Raw genomic sequence first — 22,019 nt, 5'->3', positions numbered from 1 at the left:
GGGCAGACTTGAAATTTAACAGGTTTTATGTGCGCTTTTGACCTAAAGTGTCAGTGCAGAAACCAGTAAATACTTTGAAACACTTCTGTCTGTTCGACCCGAATATAGCAATTGTGTTTAGGTGGTACTTGGGATATTGCTATGAGTGGGCTATAAGTGCAGACCAACCAAAATTTTTGGTATAACAAGTGTAACGGTTGGCATAACTCTTTTCCATGCGAGGGTGCCAAAAAGGCTTCTTCAGCTGGGCTTTATGCACCTGTAAGCTTTGCCTGGGGGAGGTGGGTTGGTAGCTAGGTAGATTGAAGAGTCACATGAGCTGATGTGAAAGCCGCATTGACTGATGATGATGATGATGATGATAATAATAATAATAATAAAGCTTTATTCAATGTTTACGTACATGATATATTTACAGCCACACCTAAGCACGCAGTGCTTGTGAGTGGGCAGGCAGATCAGAGGTGCAGTGACCGTGCGATAACGCAAAAGTGATGATGATGGTTGGATTGACATTGACGTTGACTTTTTATCCGCCTAGTCCTACATCGAAACCGAATGTTGTCTTGGGTCAGCTTGAAAATCAACGGGCAAAAGCGCCGGAAATGTCTCGGCAACCAATGTTGTCACGTTCTCCCCATACATTGGAAGGAATGTTTTCAAGGAAACTGTTAATTTAAGCATTTAACTGTCCATTGAGGGGCTGAATTTAAGGATTCAAGGCACAAAAATGCCTTAACGGTCGTGTTACTGTAGAAGTGAGCACGAATGGAGGAGCAGGTGGTTAAAGAGAGAGAGTTTATGGGACAGCCCCTTTCACTTTCCCAACGGACCGTTCTGCCACACAGCCGTCGACGATGAAGCAGCACGCCATCATCGAGAAGACGGCGCTGTTTGTGTCCCAGCATGGGGCCCAGATGGAGATCCTGGTGAAGACCAAGCAGGCGGGCAACGCCCAGTTCGGCTTCCTCTCCTTCGACGACCCCCTCAACGTCTACTACCGCTTCCTGGTCGAGCAGCTCAAGTGCGGAACCTACGTGCCCCCCGCCCAGCACAGCACCACCGGTCAGTATTTCTCCTGTCTCTCGCGTGCGTTTCAAGGGGGCACACTCGTCTTAAACCAAAAAACTTGTATTTTTATGGTTATGATGATGAAAATTTGGGGGGTGTACGTATTTTTTCAATCCGATTGTAGATATAAAATTTGTTTTTGTGTAAAACAACTGTATTCAAATTTATTCAGATTTTTGTACTTGATTTCGGGACAGCCTTTGTAAAAAAACTGCTGGAGGGATGCCGCTGAACAAGGTACCCGTGAACTGTGCACAAATCAAGGAGTGAAATCAGACTAACATCATCACTCTATCTCGTCTTTAGCAGAAGTTACGGCCGCTTGATGTTTGGGCCTGGAAGGTGGTAACCAGAAAAACCGGTTTTGCCTTCGAGGCCCAAACTTCGAATGGTCGTAACTTCTGCTACAGATCACACGGAATGGTGATGTTAGTCTTGCTATACTCCTTGTACGATGGGGGGGAGAAGAACGCCTTGGTGGCCTTGGGCAGGCAGTGACATCGCTGCGTTGCTGGCGTCTCACTGGTCTTGGGTGGAAGACCACCCCTTCAGAAAGCGCCGCTCCTCGCCGTTGCCGGCGTCTGCTCATGGTGGATGTTCAGTTGCTGAGACACGTGTGCGAGGTTCTTACTGTGGACAGGCTTCGCCCAACCAAATCAACCAAGCTGCTGCCAGCCATGTCTCGCAAGAGGAAAGCCGTTTCCTTCAAGGAGGAGCTGAAGATTCTAAATAAAGTCAGCAGCGAACCGAAAAGAAAGCTTAGCGATTTGGCAAGAGAGCTTGGCCTGCCACCGTCGACAAACGTGCAGCACTTCAGCATGAACGTCAAGCAGGCCAAGACAGCCCAGCGTGTCAGGTTTGAAGACATCCTCCTGATGTAGTTCAAGGAAGTAACTGCGGCTGCAGGGAACATCGATTGAAAAGTTCTCTGGGAGAAAGCCGACGATGTCGCCGTTTCGCTTGGAATTGAAAGCTTTCGGGCCTCCGGTGGGTGGGTGCACTGTTTCAAGCAGTGGCATGGTCTTGTATACAAAACCGTGTGCGGCGAAGAGAAGAAGGTGGACTACTTGGTGGTGAGCGACTGAATGGCCGACACTCTGCCGGCGCTTCTATCGGAGTACGAAGCACAGGACATATTTAACGTGGATGAGGTGGGAAGCGAAACCGTTCACACCTTGACAGTTGCGGCGTGTAGTGAGCGTGGGCACCGCGAGTGAGGAGACGAAAGTCCAGAAAGGACCGCTCGGCAACATGGAGGCAAAAAAAAAAGCAGAAAAAAAATCACGGATTTCTTCACGCGAAAGTAAGAAAAGAAACAAACGGTAACTTTTTTTAGTGCTCAATTTTTTTTGTCTGTGTTGGTTCATACGAATTTTGGGTGATATGACTATTTTTTCGCGGTCCCGCGAGATTCGTATCATCGAGATTCTACTGCGTTGTTATAAACGTTCTCATTATGAGTGGGCTCTCGACTGTAGCGCTATGAAAGCACTGCGCCTTGCGAACAAAGCACCAAACGTATTCTGCACTCCTTCCCTGCTCTGCGCTGTTCCGCGACTCCGCCATTACACTCCATGGTATTGTTGTTCAGCTGCGTTCCAACCTTTTGTGCCCCTGGTGCGTGGTGTATGATGGGCTAGTACAGGAGCTACACAGCCGGTTTTAAACTGAAGGTGGTGGAGCATGCATTGAAGCATATGGAAACCACGCAGGTGGGTGGCCCTTCAATGTTGACCCAGTGCGTTTATGCTACTGGTGAAAATGAAAAAATTTAAGCAGTGAACAGGGATTGCGGTGCACTTTGTGTGTCTGAAGAAGGGAAGTTTCCTGGTGTGGAAAAAGAAGTTTTGGAGTGCCGTGATGGCACAGAAGATGATGCGGTGTGGGCCAACGTCGGAACGTGAAGCCGCAGGCGACTCAAGTGAGGAAAACAGTTCCATGGCTAGTAGGGGGACGATGGCGAGTAGGGGGCGACTAGCATGTTGTGAATAAAAAAGAAATTTTGTTGCATAATTGCTTTTGTGTTTTTACTGAAAAGGTCAGGTTTTGACAGCGCTTCTCTTAGCATCTTTATTGTGTGAAATGTTATCTTTAAAAAATCTGTTGCAATTTTTCTCCGCGTAATGAACCCCCAAGAATCGTGCCCAATTTTATGAAAGAAAAGGAAAAGTGTTCATTACGCGAGTAAATACGATATTTTTGACGACCCTCCGTCACAGAAATTAAGTCCGTCCACCGAAGTCACTCACCTGAGCTGAGAGTTTTCCTAGAATGACTTCATACGCGGCAGTTCCTGGCAGATATGTGTTTGCCAACGAAGAGCAAATCCCTTCAGTTCCATAAATTGACGGACGGAGAGTTTCTTCCTACAGATCTAGACCATCTTGGCTCACGAGTTTGACTGCTTTGTAGCGGATAGGCTCCGCCGTTACGTGCAGTGATCGTGTGCAAAGCTTTTGAACAAAGTCCAACACTCTGTTCTCCAACTCAGGGGGCACCATGTGATGTCCACGAATAGATCTGTTGTGGGAGTCGCACGCTGGCAACTTATTTTACTGGCTTCATCAGTATCACAGACTCTTCTCTGAGGCGCTGCGCTCGGCGAACTCTATCGCTTTCATCCTAAACGCAGCGGTAAACTGGCATCGAGTTCTGCCACTCATCTCGGAGCAGACGTGTACGCAAACACGGGCGCACGCACATTCGTGGCAAGAGTAAAAACCAAAAACCTTGGAAAGGCAAAATACAAAAGGCCTGGTAAAGAGCGAGAAGTCCATACAAAATGGGCGATGGCGACAGACTATGCCAACTAAATGCCTGTGCTTTGCTTGCACCACACTTGCGCCTTGTTGGCAGACAATAATTTACATTTTGCTAATGACTGCTGTATAAGACGAGAGGCGACCTTTGTGCGGATACCTGTTTATATTGTGTATTCTGTGTCACGTCTATGTCCTGTGCTACAAGCTTCGCTTGTCAATTATCTTCCCAGAGCAGAATGGCTCATGATTATTCATTCTAGAAAGGAGTGGAAGTTTTGTGGATGTGATTGCTATTGTTGTAAATAAATGAGATGGGTACAGGCAGAGGGCGATAGCTGGGATGAAGAAGACGAAGCTGCGCCCACTGCCTCACTCACAGTGTGTTCCATCGCCTTACGAGAACGAGTGTTTGGGTCGGCCTTCCCTCTTGGATCCTCCACACGCTGGTGCCGAAACCCGGGATTCGAGGCACGAGCGGACCCGACTTTGACGGCGCAGCGGCTGCGAGGCTCGCGGGGCCTGGAACCTTCGCGCTGTTTTATCCAGGAGGCCTTGCCCTCGACCGCTGCCAATGATGGCTCATGCCCAAGCCGACCCTCGTTTTTCTACGCCACCGCTTCCATTGGAACGCCTGAAGCTGCGCCGCAGGCTCCTGCGAGAGAAAATCACAGGGCTCATTACGGCAATCGACGCCCTTCTCCAGGACCCGGCTCTGCACGTGACCGACCTTACCGCCAACATTTACCACTTCCACGACACGCCGAGCGAGATACGGGCCCTCGACGCTGCAATTCAACGAAACCTGACCGGAGACAAGCTAAAGGAAGACGTTGCCGTATCCCAGCATTTTGACGACAAAATGCGTTAGTGTCAAATGCGCGTGATGCTCCACCCGGTTGGCAAAGCCGCTGTGAATTCAGCCGCCGATGGCTACGTCCGAACCACCTGGAGGAGTGACAATCGAGAGCGCACGGGTGTTCCCAACGTACCGCAAAACACCTACTTTGTCGCTCTTCCGAGGGTTCAGCCAGAGAGGCGCCAACAACAGCCCGAGCACACCATGCACGACGAACACGCAGCCAACAGCGGCTCGTCCATTTGGATGGCGCCTGGTGACCCTGCTGTCAACGCCACTCACAGTGAGTCTCCTGTAACACAACCGAGTACAATGGAAGCAGAGGACGTGACGCAGCGTCAAATAACTGTTCCGATCTGCCCTCCAAATACCAGCCTCGCCGTCTTCCCCGACAGTGAGATCATGCTGCTTTCGAGCGACAAGAATGATACGCAGGGTCACGATAAGGCAGACGCGTTCCTGCCGTCCACTTCTGCAACTGATGACCATGCCATCACCCCTTCTCGTGAGGCATATCCACGTACGAAACAGATCAAGGAACTCAGTGATCCTGGGGCGAGCAAGCACAGCGGGCTTCCTTGCGTGCTCAAGTTGTTGTCACCTGGCGACGCCACCCTCAGAATGCACTTAGACGATGTTCCTAAAGGTCAGGAAATGGCCCATTTGAAATCGCGACGGGAGGAGGTGAATCGACGCCCACCATCCCGAAGGAAGATGAGTACCCACGCCTTGCGCCGTACTGTGGATAGCTGCGACCGCGTACCAGCTAGACACCAGACATTTCACCGCATCCGCAGATGCCTGCCCAGATCTATTCCTTCGCAAGTTTTGAAGCTCCGGCTGGCATACCGCTTCCGAATCTGGCACCTCCCCCGATGGTGTCCAATACGGCACAGTGCGGAATCACCGTCACTTCGACTCCACAGATTGAGAACCAGAGATTGTGGCCAGCCCACCAACAATATTTATGCTAGACTCCTTTGGTTTGTCGCAGCCGCTGTCACTTGCACACCGACAAACCACTGCAGCTTCAAAAACATGCTCGTCATCAAGACGCACATCGAGCTACAACGACTCATCGGAGTCCCTTACGACCCCGGCGGCTACCCCAAGACCTACGGTACGAAGCGGGTGATCCTGATGCACAGGGAACATCACAGCAACTGCGGGACGCAGCATCAGATGCGAATCATCGCTCCAAGCACCGCCCGTGCGAACAGTCCTACATCATTTATTTTCGCCTGATCACTGGGACAATATTCAGGCGCCCCATACGAAGGCTCATCTTGAAGGCCAGTCCTTGCCTTTCTGGCCGGGGGGGAGTGTGTTGCAAATAAATGAGATGGGTACAGGCAGAGGGCGATAGCTGGGATGAAGAAGACGAAGCTGCGCCCACTGCCTCGCTCACAGTCGAGAACGGGTGTTTGGGTCGGCCTTCCCTCTTGGATCCTCCACACGCTGCATTAGATGATGAAGAAAGGAGTCCGAAGCCGCCATACAGAAAGAAAAGTTCTATTTACATCACACTGAATTGCTTAATCTCCTACAAACATGGAGTCCGAACGCTGCTCGCCTTCCTTCTCTTCCTTTCTGTCGACCCCTGAACCGTCCTCTTTATTTTCATTCTTGCCCCAATGTCCCGCGCAGAAAATGCATCATCCTCCCGGCCCCGCACAAAAAATGAAGGTAGCCCCTTCCCAACACAGCAAATCACAGGTCCTCCGAACGTTGGTCTGTCAGGGAATAGACTGTACAGGTTTTGACCCCAAAGCACAATAACTTCGTTCCTGTCGATACCGCTAAGTCAGCCAGATGTCCATGCTGCCAGTAGGGCTCGTCTCTTGGGCACTCGTCTCTTGGGCACACGCCGAGAGTACCGCTGCCGTCGACGTATCCAGGAAGAAATTCGCAGCTTATCTTCCACGGTCTTAAATTCAGATGGAAATTCTTCAGCAGCTTGACAAGAGTTCTTTAGTGCATTTCGCTCCTTCCTCGCGCGTTGTGCTTTCGCAATTCTGCTGTCCATGTGTGAGGCATCCTTGCTCTCCCCACAACGCCCGCTGTGACCTGTCTCCATCAGCCTGCGACGTCCCTTACGGGCAATGCCAATCTTTGAATCTATGGTCAACCTCTGGCCATTCACTACAAATACTTGCGTCCTGTCTCGCCGATCGAATTCCGCGGGTGGCGCCCTCGTATTGTGATGCTTGGGACATTTGCTGTAAGTGGCTTCGGAAGAAGTTACACGGCTTGATATGCAGACTGTGTAGCTCCCCGTATTCTCCGAGGACTCTTGAAGTGGCACAGAAAACAAGGCATCTTTAGCTTGGATGTCAAGTGTAGACAACGAACGGGACGCAGTCCCTCCCTTTGCTTGCGGTGGTTGAAAATGTGATGGGAACGAAGTTTCTGTCGAGGTAACGTCTTTAGGCGCGTATTCGGAATCGGATGGTTCGTAGCACGCTTTAGGTGGATAAAAAAACTCTTTGAAGGTTACCGATCCATTCCATGCCTTAATTATCTTACACTGTTCTTGCGCTGCTGAGCACGAGGTCGCGGGTTCGATTCCCGGCCGCGGCGGCCGCTTTTCCGATGGAGGCGAAAAGCAAAAACGCCCGTGTGTACGAGATTTCGGCGCACGATAAAGATCCCCAGGTGGTCAAAATTAATCCGGAGCCCTCCACTACGGCGCGCCTCATCGCCTGCGTTGCATCGGCGCGTTAAACCCCACAATCAAATCTTACACTGTTCAGTGGTGTCAACCGTGTCATCTTTTAATCGATGGTACAACCGGCTCATACTGTCAATTATCATGTCTTCATATTCAATGTTTTCGGTGAATTCCTCATTCAGGTAGTCGTTGTCAATAAACTGTTCAATTGCATCATTTAAAAGCCTTAACACAACTTCAGCTCTTCGTATGTCGCGCAGAAAATTCTTCAACATGTCACACACATCTGTGGTTCTGACGGTCAAGCTTAATGTTGCCCTTGCATCCCTGCACACTCTCCGAGCGATTCCCCTTTCTCTGTCCCTTTGTGTCTTCAGCTTTTCAAGCGGCATCCTAGGCCGAGTGAAACTTCTTTCGTGCTGTTGATGTAGCGTGTCTTTCGTTGCGCGATTAGTTTCAGCGTTCTCCTCACCGTGTACGGAGTAGCTCCCAGGTCCCATCGAGGGCGATCGTTGGAGGTGAGGATGCTCTGTTGCCGCTGTCTTGTCTGTCCCTCGCGTTGGTCGTATTTGGACAGCACCACCGTGGCTCCGCCAATTGGAACAGTCCTTTATCCGCATAGTTGGATTCATTCTTCTAAAAGGCCGAAGGTAGGATGACTTCGAGTCATGAGAACGTTCCCGAGATCTGGTCCACCTTGTGGACACCGTAGCCGCCGCTTTCAGTTTGGTTGGGACTCGTTCCGCCAGCTTGATGGCCCCGACTTCTTCCTTCCCGGGTTTCCAGGCACCATTAGATCAGATCAGATCAGATTAAACTTTATTGTTGCCACGGGTGGGACCGTTTTCAGGTCGACTTCAGTGTCCTTCCGGCGACGGCAGGATTCATGTAGATCTCTGCGGCGTCTTCAGCCACCTGGGCTAGTGAGACCTGGGTCATAGGGTCTGTGCTGAGCAGCGCGGCCTCCCACTGCTCCTCGTTCGTAATTTGTAATAAAATGGGGTGCTTTTTAAGAGTTTGGAGGGGTTTTTCTTCACAGGACCAAATCACATGTGATAGGTCTGCGTATTTATGGCAAAGAGGGCATCGGTTAGAGTGTAACTCGGGGTAATAGAGTGATAGGAGGGCAGGGGTGGGAAATGTGGATGTTTGAAGTTGGCGTCATACAACAGCGTGGCGGCGGGAGAGGGAGGGGTCGGGTGGTGGGAAGCGAGCTCTGGACAGCCGGTAGTGATCGAGTACCGATCGGTAGGTCAGGAGGCGGTCCCTATGGGAGAATGGTTGAGGAGATTCTGCAGCGTCACTGGGCTCTCGGATTACCAGTTCTCGAGCAACCTCGTGTGCCAATTCATTTCCTGGGAGTTCGGAGTGGCCCGGTGCCCAAACAATGTACATTTTTCGTTTCGGGAATTGGCGTGCCTGCAGGAGTAGGCGTAAAGTTCGGGGGTCAACTCGCCCGTTGGAGTAATTGGTAATTGCCGATTTGGAGTCGCTTATTATAGTAGTGACCTTAGGGCTGGAAATAATGGCAAGAGCGATAGCCATTTCTTCGCCTACGGTTGGACATTGAGTAGGGAAGGAGAGGGCGGCTAGTGTTCGGAGAGATGAATCAACTACGACCGCTGCCATGGCTTCGCGTCCTGGGTATTCTGCAGCGTCCACGTAGGCTACTTGTGTGTTGGAGGAGTATTGCTTGTGTAAAGCCTGTGCTCTCGCTCGGCGCCTTTCCTCGTTATGAATCGGGTGCATGTGTTTAGGGAGGGGGTGGATTACCAGTTGGTCTCGAATGACTGTGGGAATGTCGACGTGCGTGTCAGAGATAGTGGGGTGACTGAGACCAAGACTCTGAAGAATGTGGCGTCCAGTGTCACTCCTCGTGAGTTGCTCAAATTGCGAGACCCGTTGGGCTTCGATAATTTCGTCTAATGTATTGTGTAGACCGAGCGAGAGTAGTTTGTCTGTTGAGAGTGTAACGGGGAGACCTAGGGCCTGCTTGTAAGATTTACGTATCATAGCTTCAATTTTGTGCGTTTCGCTGACTTTGAGGTTTAGGAAGGGGGTGACGTATGCTATACGACTGATGACAAAGGCTTGTACGAGACGTATTAGATTGTTTTCTTTTACTCCTCGATGTTTGGTAGCTATGCGAGAGATGAGTCGTGTAGTCTGGTAAACCCCTTTTTCTAGGGCACGGAGAGTATCTACATTATATCCGTTTGCCTGTATACGGAGACCTAGAATCTTGATGCAGTCAACTATTGGGATGGGTTGGCCGTTTGAGGTAGTGATTTGGATGAGGGAGAGTGGGGAAGGTGGTTGTTTTCCTGGTCTTTTAGGTCTGTATAGAAGAAGCTCTGATTTTGTTGGGGAGCAGGACAGACCACGAGAGGCAGCATACGCTTCGACGACATCAGTTGCGGTTTGGAGGGTATCTTGAATGAGACCATCAGATCCTCTAGTAACCCACAACGTGATGTCGTCGGCGTATATGCTGTGGTGTAGGTCAGGGATGGCGTTGAGGAGCGGGGGTAGACCTCGTAGGGCCATATTAAAAAGAAAGGGGGAAAGAACCGATCCTTGGGGAGTACCTTTGCTACCGAGGGGGATCGGGGGTGTAGTCAATTGTCCAAGGGTGAGTGTAGCTGTTCGACCCGTGAGGAAATTACAAATGTAGTTGTATGCTCGCGCACCGACTCCAGCCGCGGCTACTCCTTCCAGGATTGCCGAGTGGCTAACTGAGTCGAACGCTCGCGTTAAATCGAGGCCCAAGATCGCCTTGGTGTTATGTGTGGAACTGAATCGAGCATCTACTATGTGGTGTTTTAGTTGTAGCATGACGTCCTGAGTAGAGAGCTGGGGTCGGAACCCCAGCATGGAGTGAGGGAGCAGACGGTGCTTTTCGATGTGACTGTTGAGCCGGGTGAGAACGACGTGCTCTAAGAGCTTGCCCAGGCACGATGTTAACGATATAGGTCGTAGGGGATCAACGTGTGGCTGCTTCCCCGGTTTTAGAATAAGAACGGTTTTGGCTGTCTTCCATTGAGGTGGGAGTTCCCCCTTCTCCCAACATTCATTGAAAAGTGCAGTCAGGTCGGCGATGGTAGGGTCGTCTAGATTTCCAAGCAGCTTGTTAGTTATTTTGTCGGGGCCAGGAGACGATTTGGTTTTGAGGTGTTGGATGGCGGCGCGCACCTCCGCCTCCGTTATGGGTGCGTCCAGCTCTAGGTTGGGATCCCCACAGTAACTTGAATGAGTTAAGGTGGGGCAAGCAGGAGCGTATTTTTTCTGAATATAATCGAGGAGTTCGGTGTCAGTACCAGTGAATTGATGTATGATGTGGGATACGAGTTGGCGTTGTGTGGTGCGTGTGGAAGAGGGGTCAATTAGGTGTTTGAGAATGTTCCACGTCTGCGAAAGATTGAAGTGCGAGTTAAAAGCCTCGCATGCAGAATGCCAGTTATGAGTGAGGAGCTGGAGGGTGTATTTTTCAATGTCGCGGTCCAGAGCAGCTATTCTCCTTCGAAGGGTTCGATTGTGCCGCTGTTTAGAGAGGCGTTTTTGGAGACTAGCCTTTGCTTGCCACATGTGGGCGAGTTTGGAGTCAGGTTCTGGGGAATCTGCTGGGATGTCTACTGTTTGTGTAGAGTTGCGTAGGCGTTCGTGTAGAGCTTCTTCCCACCTTGCGAGGTTGGCGATGGTAACGGGTTCAGTGGGGGTTTGATGTCCGGTTTTAAGTGCCCTGAAGGTGTCCCAGTTTGTTATTCGGGCCTGTTTATTTTGATTGTGTCGTATTGATGGTAGGCCCATTTCAATTTTAATAATTTTATGGTCGCTGCCTAGATCGGCTTGCGTGTCACACCAGATCGGAGAGGGATGAGTGTTTTTTGTGTAGGTGAGGTCAGGAGACGTGTCCTTGCAAACGCTATTTCCTAAGCGAGTTGGGTATGCGGGGTCTGTGAGTAAGGTGAGACCTTCCTGTTGGCAGTCTAACCAGAGACGGCGGCCTTTAACATTTTCTCTTGGGTAGCCCCAGGCGGGGTGGTGGGCGTTAAAATCGCCTACTACTACAAGGGGATGTCTGCCTGCTAGAGTGATCGCTTGTTTAAAGAGTACGTGGAAACGGTGCTGTAGTCGGGGGCTGCTATATATGTTTAATATGAACACACTCTGTTGTCGTTTACTGGATCGAGGAATGAGCTCGATGAAAACATGGTCGATGTGTGTGGGAAGGTGGAGATCGTGTTGTATTACTGGGAGGTTACGATGGACGAGGATGGTCGTTTCACGGGGTTGGGGGTCACTGTTTGGAAAGGATTTGTACCCGGATAATTTTGCTATGCAGCCCGTCTCCTGCAGGCAAATGACATCTGGGGGTGGGCCTAAGGTTTTATAGTCTATGTGGTGCTGGAGATTGCCACGTTTGCGGCGATATCCCCGGCTATTCCACTGCCAGATAATAATGTTCTGTACCTCCATTATCAGGAGCAGCGGGGGTTTTGGGTCGGTCGTAGGGTTTGGAAGATTTTTTGGATAATGCGGATGGTCGTGAACAGTTGGCTTCAAATGCAGTCATTCGAGCATTGAAGTCTGTTATCTGAGAGCGGAGTGTCGCTACAAGTTCAGCAAAAGGTTCTAGTTGTTTAGCTACCGTTTCGGCTAGATTGGCATGGAATTCTCGCATTTGTGATTCAATCTCCTCTTTAGTGATGTATTCTGGTGTGGGTTTGGAAGAGAGGGGCGCACGGCGCTTGGCAGGGTGAGATTCGGTATCGATTGCATTGTCGCGCGAGGTGGAGGTTGCAGGAGGAGGAGGAGGAGGAGTAGGGGGAGAAATGGTGTTAGTCGAGGACTTGAGGGATTTCGCTTCTGATTTCGTTGTAGAGGGGGATTCGGTATCCATCGCGTCGTCCCGCGTGGTGGAGGTTGAGGGAGGAGTAAGGCTGTTGATGGATGCTTTGAGAGTTTTGAGTTCAGTTTTTAGGGTTCCGTTTTCAGCTAGTACCATGTCCAGTAATTGCTTAAGGTGTGCTATTTCGGTAGCTTGAGGAGAGCGGGAGGCCACAACTGACCAGCTTACCCTGGGGTGCTGGCCCGAAGTGCGCTGAGGCGGTTTTCCACGTGATTCACCAGCACTATGCTCGTACGTTGAAGTGTTCGGCGCGAGACGTGCTGTGGAAGGGGCTTCGTGTTGAGTGGCTGCTGTCATTTTTGGAGGGATGGCAAGTTTGGAGGGATGGCAAGCCTGCTTCTGGGATGCATCAGTAGGAACGGCACCAACTTGCCGCTGTGCGATGGAGGTGTGTGGATGTGAACGATGTATTGGCGGCTGGAAACGTTGTTTACACAGTTTGTCACCCATTAGGTGGCGGCCTCCACACACGACGCACGTGGGTTCGCATGAGTGTTGGTCACTTGTAGATACTTGGACACCACACTGTTGGCAGCGAGAAGGGTCAGCATTGGGACAGACATCGGCGCGGTGACCGAGAGCCCCACACGATAGGCAGGCTTCCGTCTTTCTTCGATGGATGTGGCAGCGGTACTCTGCTCCTCGGTAGTAGAGGTAGTGTGGCACCCGAAAGCCTTCAAATACAATGAGGACGGTGTTGGTGCGACCCATGCGGCGCGCCTGTAGCGCTGTTGGGTTGCCCGGGTGTATGATGCTTGCTGTGATGTCTTCGGGGGAGTCGTAAGCGGGGATTCCGTGAATGACCCCTTTGGATGTACCTTCAGGGCTGGCCGCATAAGATGAAGAAAGGAGTCCGAAGCCGCCATACAGAAAGAAAAGTTCTATTTACATCACACTGAAAATCTTAATCTCCTACAAACATGGAGTCCGAACGCTGCTCGCCTTCCTTCTCTTCCTTTCTGTCGACCCCTGAACCGTCCTCTTCTTTATTTTCATTCTTGCCCCAATGTCCCGCGCAGAAAATGCATCAGCTATACCGTCAAACCTGGATAACACAAAGTTCACAAAAATTTGCAATTTTTCGTTATATCCAGGTAAACGTTACATGCAGGTTTCGAGTTAAGGCTCGCGTGAATGAAGCAGAAACGAAACCAAAATGCTAGACATCAATGATGGTGAGCTAATTATTTCACAGTGAAAAACCGTGTTATCTGCGCCTGCTGCTTTCCCACAAACTTAGTCACTGCACGGCACTCCAAAGAAGCAAGCTCAACTCCCCCCGTATTCACAAACGTAGCTTAAGTATCACTTAAGCCTTTTGACAATTTTCGGCGCCTTAACCCGTTTCAAGGACCAAGCTTATGCTGAAAGGGGGTGCCTTTCTGGGAACTTGATGCTCTTTTCCGCACTCTTAATTGTTGAGAGCGTGCCAGCTGGGATACTGTACCGGGCGGCGACGTTCTTCTTTCTCGCTGGGGTAGGCGGTATTTAAAATTGCGAGCTTGCCTTGAAAAGACAAAACTTTTCGTTTTCTGGCAGCAGAGCGCATCACCGACAAACCGACTTCACAGGTAGCAGTGGAGACTAGTGACTACACGTCGACAGGCAGGCCTAGCACATTACCGACACCGCATTGACACTGGAAACGCACTGGAAGCTCGCTAAATTAGTGCATTTCTCCAGCCAATTTTACAAAAAAAAAAAAATTTGCAAGAAACGATGCCTCATCAGCGTGGTGAATTCGTTACACCAAGGTTGACCGTTGCAACGTCTTCGTTACATAGAGATCCCAAACACATGGGTTTCAATGGGGCTGGCAATGGGGAATTGAAAAACTTCGTTTAATCCAGGAATTTGTTATGTAGAGGTTCTTTACATTCAGGTTTGACTGTACTCGGGTACAAACTAAGTACGGCAATACCGTATCTTCGCGTGTATAACCCGCCCCTGCATATAATCCACACCCCCCCTTTCAGCCCGCCGGGAAAGAAAGAAAAAATCCTCGCGTATTGCCCGTACATTTGATACAGGAAAGGCTGCACCAAAGCTGCTGCTCAAGCAACATATCACAGTACTATGTAGACAGAAAAAGCGTATATTTAGCATGTAGAATGCACTGACTGCAAGGCAAGTCACAATTCACTAATAAAATTCAGTTAGAACGCGGTCGTCCTTGTTTTTTCTTCCTTGACCTTGTATGTTTTGTGCAATCGCTGCCATGGAAGGCTTACTGCATAGGAGCTTCACGGCACAACACGCATTGCCGTGAAGCTGCACTAAAGGAGGAACTCCTCTTACCGTGAAAACCCGCGTATAATACGAACCCGAATATACTAATACGAGGTAATATTTTAGGGATGCAAAATTGGAAAAAAAAATTATTGGTTCATATCCTAGCGGTGTTAGTTTACCGGCGCGGTGTTTACGCTCGTATCACACAAGTGAGGATAAGTCCCTGCAGTGCAGTCACTGTCATCCTCGGCCGCGCTTTCTTCCGACAATTCCTTGTCCGAGGTGTCCTCCCAAAGGTACTCATCTTCTGTGCCATTGAGGGCATTCGATATTCCGCACTTCTTGAATGAGTGACGGACAAGATCTTGTGGGATGCTCGCCCACGCATCCGCAATCCACTTGCACAGAGTGGCTGGCGATGCCCGTTTCAGCCGTCCCGTCGGTGTGACAGCAGGCTCACCTGAGCGCACTCACTCGGCGTAGCACCTTTTGACAACGTCCTTGAATCCTTCAAGGTTTTTTTATACAGACATCAAGCAGCTGTAGTTGCGATGTCATCCCGCCCGGTATGACAACGAGCTCAGTGCCGCAATCGCGCAGCAGCTTGTTGACAGAGTCAGCCAAATGGCAGCGAAATGCGTCCAGCACGGGGATAGATGGGAAGGACAAGAGCGCTCCGGGCCGGCTGCACCACACCGACTTGATCCAGTCCAGGACGAGGTCCTCATTCATCCAATCTTTCTCATGACATCTCATGATGACATTTCTTGGCAGGTCCTCACCTTTAGGAAGTGTCTTGCACTTGAAGACCACATAGGCAGGAAGCTTGTGGCCGTCTGCCGTGCACGACAGCATGACGGTCACTTGCGTCTTCTCATTCCCGGTGGTCCGGACACACACTTGTTTAGACCCCTTTTCGTGAACGGTGAGGGGCGATGGCATGTCCAAATAAACTGGCGTCTGATCAGTGTTGCCGATTTGGCCTAGGTGGAAGTCCTTCGATCTGCGCAACGCAATAACGTGGCGCTGGAAAGCGATCAGCAACACCTCGAATGCTTTGGGGAGCTTCTGCGAAACCGAAGTTCACCGCCGCAGCGAAAATCCAGCACGGCACATGTAGCGATGGATCCAGTTCTTGCTCGCTTTGAAGGTAGAGCTTGGAATGCCTCTTTCTCTTGCAGGCTCCCGAGCCTTCGCCTGCATGAGCTCCACACTCACAGCCAGATGCGCAGCTCGCTGTTCTCGTACGAACTCCGTCAGCGCGAGTTCAGTTTCCGGAAACGTCCCATTCTTCGGGCCGCGAAAGCTTCTTCGCGTTCCGCTGCACGCGAAGAGGGCTTCTTTCTGTCGTCGCCATCTGCGAATGCTTCCCTCGGTGACGCCAAACTGCCTCCCGGCCGCACTGTTACCGACGCTTTCTGCAGCTAAAATCGCCTTTCGTTTGAAGGCAGCGGAGTTCTACTTGCGTGGCCCCAACATACTCGTACTCCACTGCTGAGAACTTCGCAAAGCGTGATTCACAAGAGCGCATGCGTGTTGCCGAACCAAACACTAATCCATCAACAAAGAAATGGGTGGCTAGCACTGGCTAGGGCTAGAATTGGATGGCCACGTAGCAACAAAGCCAAGCCGCAGCCCCGCCGCAATACCGAAACCAAAACTTGAAGCGGAACGTTGGAATTTTTGTTGTAATTTTTGTTTGGATTCGCATATAGTGCGAGGCTGATATTTGGGACGCTAATATTTAGAAGAAAACTTCGTATTATACGCGGGTATTTACGGTATTATGCGCACCTCTACTTTGCCCTTGAAATTTTCGAATTTTTGGTGCGGGTTATGCGCGCGAAAATACAGTAGCTCACGTAGTGCATCACTCTGCTGAAGTGACGGACCCGGATGTCAACACGCACGCGCATTTTGAAAAAAGATTGCATTTAGTGCATAACATTGTCTTCTTTTTCACACCTAGCTTGTTTGTCATCGCTGCAGGAATTTATGAGCAGATTGAGTGCGAGAAATCACGGAAACGACTCATGTCGCGTTTAAAGTACTCGCGTAAAGGCACTCTTTGCGCGGGGCGGAGTAACAGCCTGCTGCGGTGATGAGGTGCGCAGTGGGAAATTCTATTGTCGTTCCCTGAGTATACGTGAGTGAAATTAAGAAGAAGAAATGGACGTGGGCAGGACATGTAATGCGAAGGCAAGATAACCGTTGGTCACTAAGGGTAACAGTGGATCCCTAGAGAAGGCAAGCGTTGCAGGGGGCGGCAGAAAGTTAGATGGGCAGATGAGATCAAGAAGTTTGCGGGGATAAATTGGTCGCAGTTGGCACAGGACCGGGGTAATTGGAGATTAATGGGAGAGGCGTTTGCCCTGCAGTGGGCGTAGACAGGCTGGTGGTGATGATGATACGTGAGCGTGTGCGGCGTTACGAGCGACATTTCAAGCATTGGTACCCCTCCTTCCCCCTGCAGGCAATGAGGAGTCGGACGATGACGATGACCACTACCTGCACCCGAGCCTGTTCGCGGCATCGACGCCGGCTGTGGTGAGCCTCCCCTGCCCTAGTTGTTCTTCTGACTAACTGGGTTCCAGTGCATGTGGCCTTTTTTGTTGGTGCTCTCTTTTGTGAAAGCCTTGCAGCAGGTCAATGTGTGATGGGCAAGGACAAGGGTTAGTCATTCACATCCGTTGTCTCCTTTTTCTCTCTTGATTTTTTTATGTTGCTGTGAGTGCAAATGCTGGTGAGGTCTTTTGTGGATGGAGGTCGTAAGTGCCGCTTTCAGGAAGTACGCTCCGGCTGTTGAGTTCGTTAAGAGTGACCGTTTCGGGATGAAGTGAACGTGAGCCAGTCTCCTGAAGCATCGAGCGATGTGCCTAGAGAAATTTTGGCTCCCTTCGATTGTTGTCAGGTTTCAACTTACTCAAGTTAGTCTGTTAGTGTCGGTTTTGGCTTCCTTATTCTTTTTTTTTAGGAATGTTTCTGGAGACCTTTAGGGAAGGGGTGGCGGGGAGCTGTGCAAAGAGCCTTATTTCCGTTTTTTTCTTTAGAAACTGTTGGTAATCAAGTTTGAGGGCGACGGCACACGCTGCGTATAAGACACAGCAAAGAAGTGTCCTCAATAAGTCTTTATGCACTTCGGGGAGAGTTCCTTTGGGAAAAGAGGCAGTTAGAGCTTTAGAATAAAACGGGGTAAGCGTTGAGTCGTCAGACTTTAGATAATTTTGGCAAAAGCAAGACTAAACATGCTTGAAGGCAAATTAGACAAGGTCTTTGTCTGCATTTGTGAAATGGTGTGTGCACCAGTTTTTGCACTCAGTGATGTGCGTAGAACAATCCCTTTGCACAATAAACGTGAAGAACCGTAGCCACATGTGCAACCTTTTTCAAATTGCGCTCTTTCATACTTCAGGCACGTCTGCAAGCTTTGGCACTAGTATTGGCAAACAGCTTATTGTCAGTAGTATTCCAAAAATTGCTGCGCCAAGGCACAAACAGCTTGTGTTACTTCTTGGAAGCGGCGCTTATAATTTTTGCCAACATGAAATTTACTGGGAAGGAAAACGTTTGAGAGAAGGTCACTGCAAGCGTCTTTTGTACTGGCTGTTTTTGCAGTGATGTTGGATGCTAAAACTTTACTTGGTATGCTCAGACTTTTTCCCAAGCTGTGGGGTTGGCCAGTTAGTTTTGATTGCTGTTGGTAGTGTAGTTGAAGCATGTAGTGAGAGCTTGAGGACAGCGGGGCATTGGAAAAGGAGTATAAATGTGCGTGGAATAATGACATAAGTCTGAACTGGTTAACTGGGCTGCCTTCCTCTTTCTTCGGACTGTGGCTGAAGCTCGGAGCTTAGCTTGTTGTAGGGCTTTACAAAGAGCCATCGCTGCTTGATTGTTCTAGATTTGCATGCAATTACAACTTTCGCACTCCTCTAGTTTCTGCCGCAGTGCGAAAGAAGCTGGAAGGTGTTTACTTTTTTTGTCTTTCGATTGTGCAAAATGTCGGAAGCCGGCTGTCTTGTACGTTACATGGTTTCCTCGCTCTCTTTGCCGCGTAATCTCTTGATGATTTTTTTTTTTCTTCAAGTGCCGTGTTTTTGTTGCGAGATCTCAAACCACATTGTGTTTGCTGCTCTAGGGGAAAAAACCTGCACGAACGAAACACCGCCACGGAGGCATTGCGTGAGTTCAGGTGACATTGTGCTCAAACGAACTCTCTCACAAGGGTTTCTTTTTCTTTCGTTGTTGTTGTCAGCCTAGACTTTCAGGTTAGATAGCACAAGTACCTAGCTTAAAACTGTGTGAAATGAATTGCATTGTACGATTCTCTCGTTTTCTCTGTGTCGTATGTATGTATACCCGTTACCCGTTTTGTGTTCCTGGCATCATGTGCAACTTAGTGAAAAAGAAAAGATGGTGTAAATGCAGATTTAACTCTCAAAGTGCAGATTTAACTCTCACCATCGTAGCTTAGCCTGCATGACAGGCAGTGTATATTGATTGAAGTTGAAGGAGATGCAGGAAATGTACAAGGTCCAGGGATAAAGGCTGTTTGACCCCTTGTAGTTTCTTGCACTGCTTTTTTTTCTTCTGTGATTGCACTTGGTACTGTAGGAAATTGTTTGGCACAGGCAGTTCAGCAGTTCAGATTAACCTTCTGTGAGGCTAGCTGTGACATGCTTCATGCCTTCCGTAGTTTGATTGGGTGGCAGTGGCGAAGGTGGTATGCTAATGAGGGCTCCTCTCTTCCTCCTCCTCTCTCTCTCTCCTCCCTGTCTCTCCCCCTCCTACTCCTCCCCTGCAGCCAACGGTCGTGTCCAAGGTGTTTCTGACCAAAGAAGGCGAGGACAATGCCTACCTGCAGCTCATCAAGAACCTCAAGCCTCAGCTGGACAGCCCCTCGGGGGGTGCCTCCCCGTGTCCCCCACAGGAGGCGGAGGAAGCGGCCAATCACGGCGCGGCCTACGGTTACGGCGACGGGGCAGGTGAGCGCACGGGGTGCTTAGTGCGCGCGTCGTGGGTGTGGGAGCTGGCTTTGCATCGTGGATGACCCTTATCGTGTGCGCCGTTCAGGCAGTGAGCGTTCACTGAAATCTACGTCGGCCCTGGACCCTGCCAATGTTGAAAGGTGTGACAAAAACAAAGAAGTGTGAAATGTAAGTCGTGCTAAAAACTAAACAAACAAGTCGCGAAACTAAAATGGCATTTATTATGCCGGAGCCTGCTTGAATTCGCTGTGATCATGATAGCAGCGCAAAAAAATGCACGCCAATCCACCCTGTGAAGGTGATTCAAAAGCGAAGCTGTAGATGACACCCACAACGATTTCCCATGCGACGTCACTTGAGTTCACACGCATGGCTCTACAGAGAGTGAAACCAGAGACAAGTGAAATGTGTTTAACCACACCATTTATTACTTCAAAGGAATATTCTTTGCTGAGGTTTAATCACTACATGATTCATGAACGGTGGTGGGTTGAGTTGTATTGGTGAAGCACATGAGTGGAATTTTTTATTAGATACAAAATTAAAGGTAGCTCGAACCTGGTCTTAGATGGTCTCACTTCTCCTCCGTTTCTGCCGCCAGCGACGGAGGTGACAAGATCGGCGGCAGAGGTGGAGGAGAAGGAAGATGCCATGCGTTGGTGTGAGCATCCGTTAATTATTGCTAACTTCTAGCGCATGCACAAGGTGCACACACGGCCACTACACGCGCCATAGGCGGAGTGCACAGTGGCGTGAGAGGTCACATGACGCTATCACGTGGCATTCAGCGAGAATGCAAGGGGTAAACCCGCAGATGTGCTCGGTGAGTGCACTGTGTCCCCCGTCTCCGCGTGGGCTTGTAGCTCGATCGGTAATACAACGGGCTATCACTCTGTTCCTCTATTCATTCCAGGTTCGATTCCAGGCGGTTACAGTAACTTCTTTTAATTGTTCGCGGGAGTTTTCCATTGACGCCAACAGTCGCGAAAGAACCCTTGGGTGGTATAGGTAAAAAGCTTCACTTTAAAACACGGAGATGAGTTCTGTTTCTTGTCGTTGTCTGTGTTGTTGCTCCAACCCAACTGGCCCGAATTTTAAACCATTGCAGGCATGCCCTCACAGTGTGGTAGTGTATTTCTCCCAGTACTGACAATGCATGCATTCTATCTACAGTGGAACCCTGATGCTACGTCCCCCGGTTTTGCGATTACCCGCTTCTTACGATGGATCACCGCGGTCCCGGCAAGCTCCCCATAGAAACATTGCATTAAAACCCTGACTATACGATGCTCGGGTGCATGCGGTCCGCTTCATACGACGGGCCCTGGCGGGGATAAACCGTCATTTTTCCCATCTTTTACGCCGCTTCGCTGCCTCGTCCCGACATTTCTTTATTCTTAACCCCCGTTTGACGCTGCTTGATGTGCAAAGGCAGGTCCGACTACTTGCTGAACAGACACTAGCAACAAGGCGGGTACTGGCAGGTGGCGAGAGTTGACCTTCAACGGCCCTGCGCAGCCGCAGAACGCCAACGCATCAACCGCGAGAAGTCAAAGTCCGCGAACTTGAAGCTCCCATCGAGTTGACGATCGTGAAAATGTATGCAACCCCACAGCGATGACCAAACACCGTCTTTTCTCACTTGCTCAAATCAAGTGTCTTCCTTTCACGAAGCTCTCTTTCCCCTCTTTGTTGTTTGGACCCCCGCATCGCCCCATATTTTTTTTCTCTCCGGCCTTTATCACTCTTGCCACCTGATCTCTGCTTATCAGTGTCTTTGAAAGCTGCGTTATTTCTTCGTTCCTTACTTTCCCACCCATTTTCTATCGCCTCCTCGTACTATCGTTCGTTTCACTTGGCCTTGGCAGCTTCACACTCTCGGCTTTTCCCCTCTCAATTTTGCCGGCCGTGTTGGCCTTCCTGGCTCATCTCGCATATGCGTCGGGTGCGCATGCGAGGTGCAAGGCTGGCGGTCTAGTGTGGGACGGCGTGGGGGTTGCGTGGCACGTGGCTAGCAAGCAAGCTAGCGCAGGCTCAGTGGAGGGGACGGGGCACAAAATAGGCATTTTATTATTATTATTTGTTTTTGCAAACTAGGGATTTTAGATAGTGGTTCAGAAGTAGTTTAAATAAGCTCTTAGCTGACTTGTTGTGTGAGACTGTCTACTAGACCAGCACTTACCCTTACCCCAATCATACGACACCCCGGTCATGCAATGCTTTTGCGATGTTCCTTGGAAGTCATGTTATTGGGGCTCTATTGTATATATATTGTGACAAGGCAAGTGCCATCTGTATTGTAAGAGGGGAAAACTGAATATTGCGCGCCGCACCTCACCGCAGACCACCGTAGTTCGTGCATGTAACAGCCCAGAAGCTTTTGTTGACCCAGAGTGCTGGCTTGGACCTGGTCGCGCAACAATGCTTGCAGCAGCTGTTCCCACAGCAAGCAGCTCACCTCCTGTCAGACCTAATTGCCTGCACCGTCCTGGCGTAATGCAGTGGTGCTTTTCTTTTTGAAAGTGTAAAGCCG

At 50.0% G+C, this 22,019-nt stretch overlaps 1 protein-coding gene across 3 annotated transcripts in view; it reads left to right on the top strand.

Annotated features, from left to right (window-relative positions):
- Su(w[a]) (suppressor of white-apricot) overlaps nt 1–22,019 on the top strand; it is a 50,161-nt gene that overhangs the window by 8,712 nt on the left and 19,430 nt on the right. For all 3 annotated transcript variants that reach the window (XM_077684193.1, XM_077684195.1, XM_077684194.1), the window contains exons 5-7: nt 849–1,065; nt 16,975–17,048; nt 19,303–19,483. In XM_077684193.1, coding sequence (XP_077540319.1) covers nt 849–1,065; nt 16,975–17,048; nt 19,303–19,483 — 472 coding nt within the window. The remainder of the gene's footprint in view (nt 1–848; nt 1,066–16,974; nt 17,049–19,302; nt 19,484–22,019) is intronic.

This window comes from Haemaphysalis longicornis, unplaced genomic scaffold, assembly GCF_048455015.1.
Source record: "Haemaphysalis longicornis isolate Haplotype H1 unplaced genomic scaffold, Haemaphysalis longicornis Haplotype H1 scaffold_9, whole genome shotgun sequence".
NCBI lineage: Eukaryota > Metazoa > Arthropoda > Arachnida > Ixodida > Ixodidae > Haemaphysalis > Haemaphysalis longicornis.
Note: the sequence above shows the minus strand (reverse complement) of the source record. Positions and strands in the feature narration are given on the sequence as shown.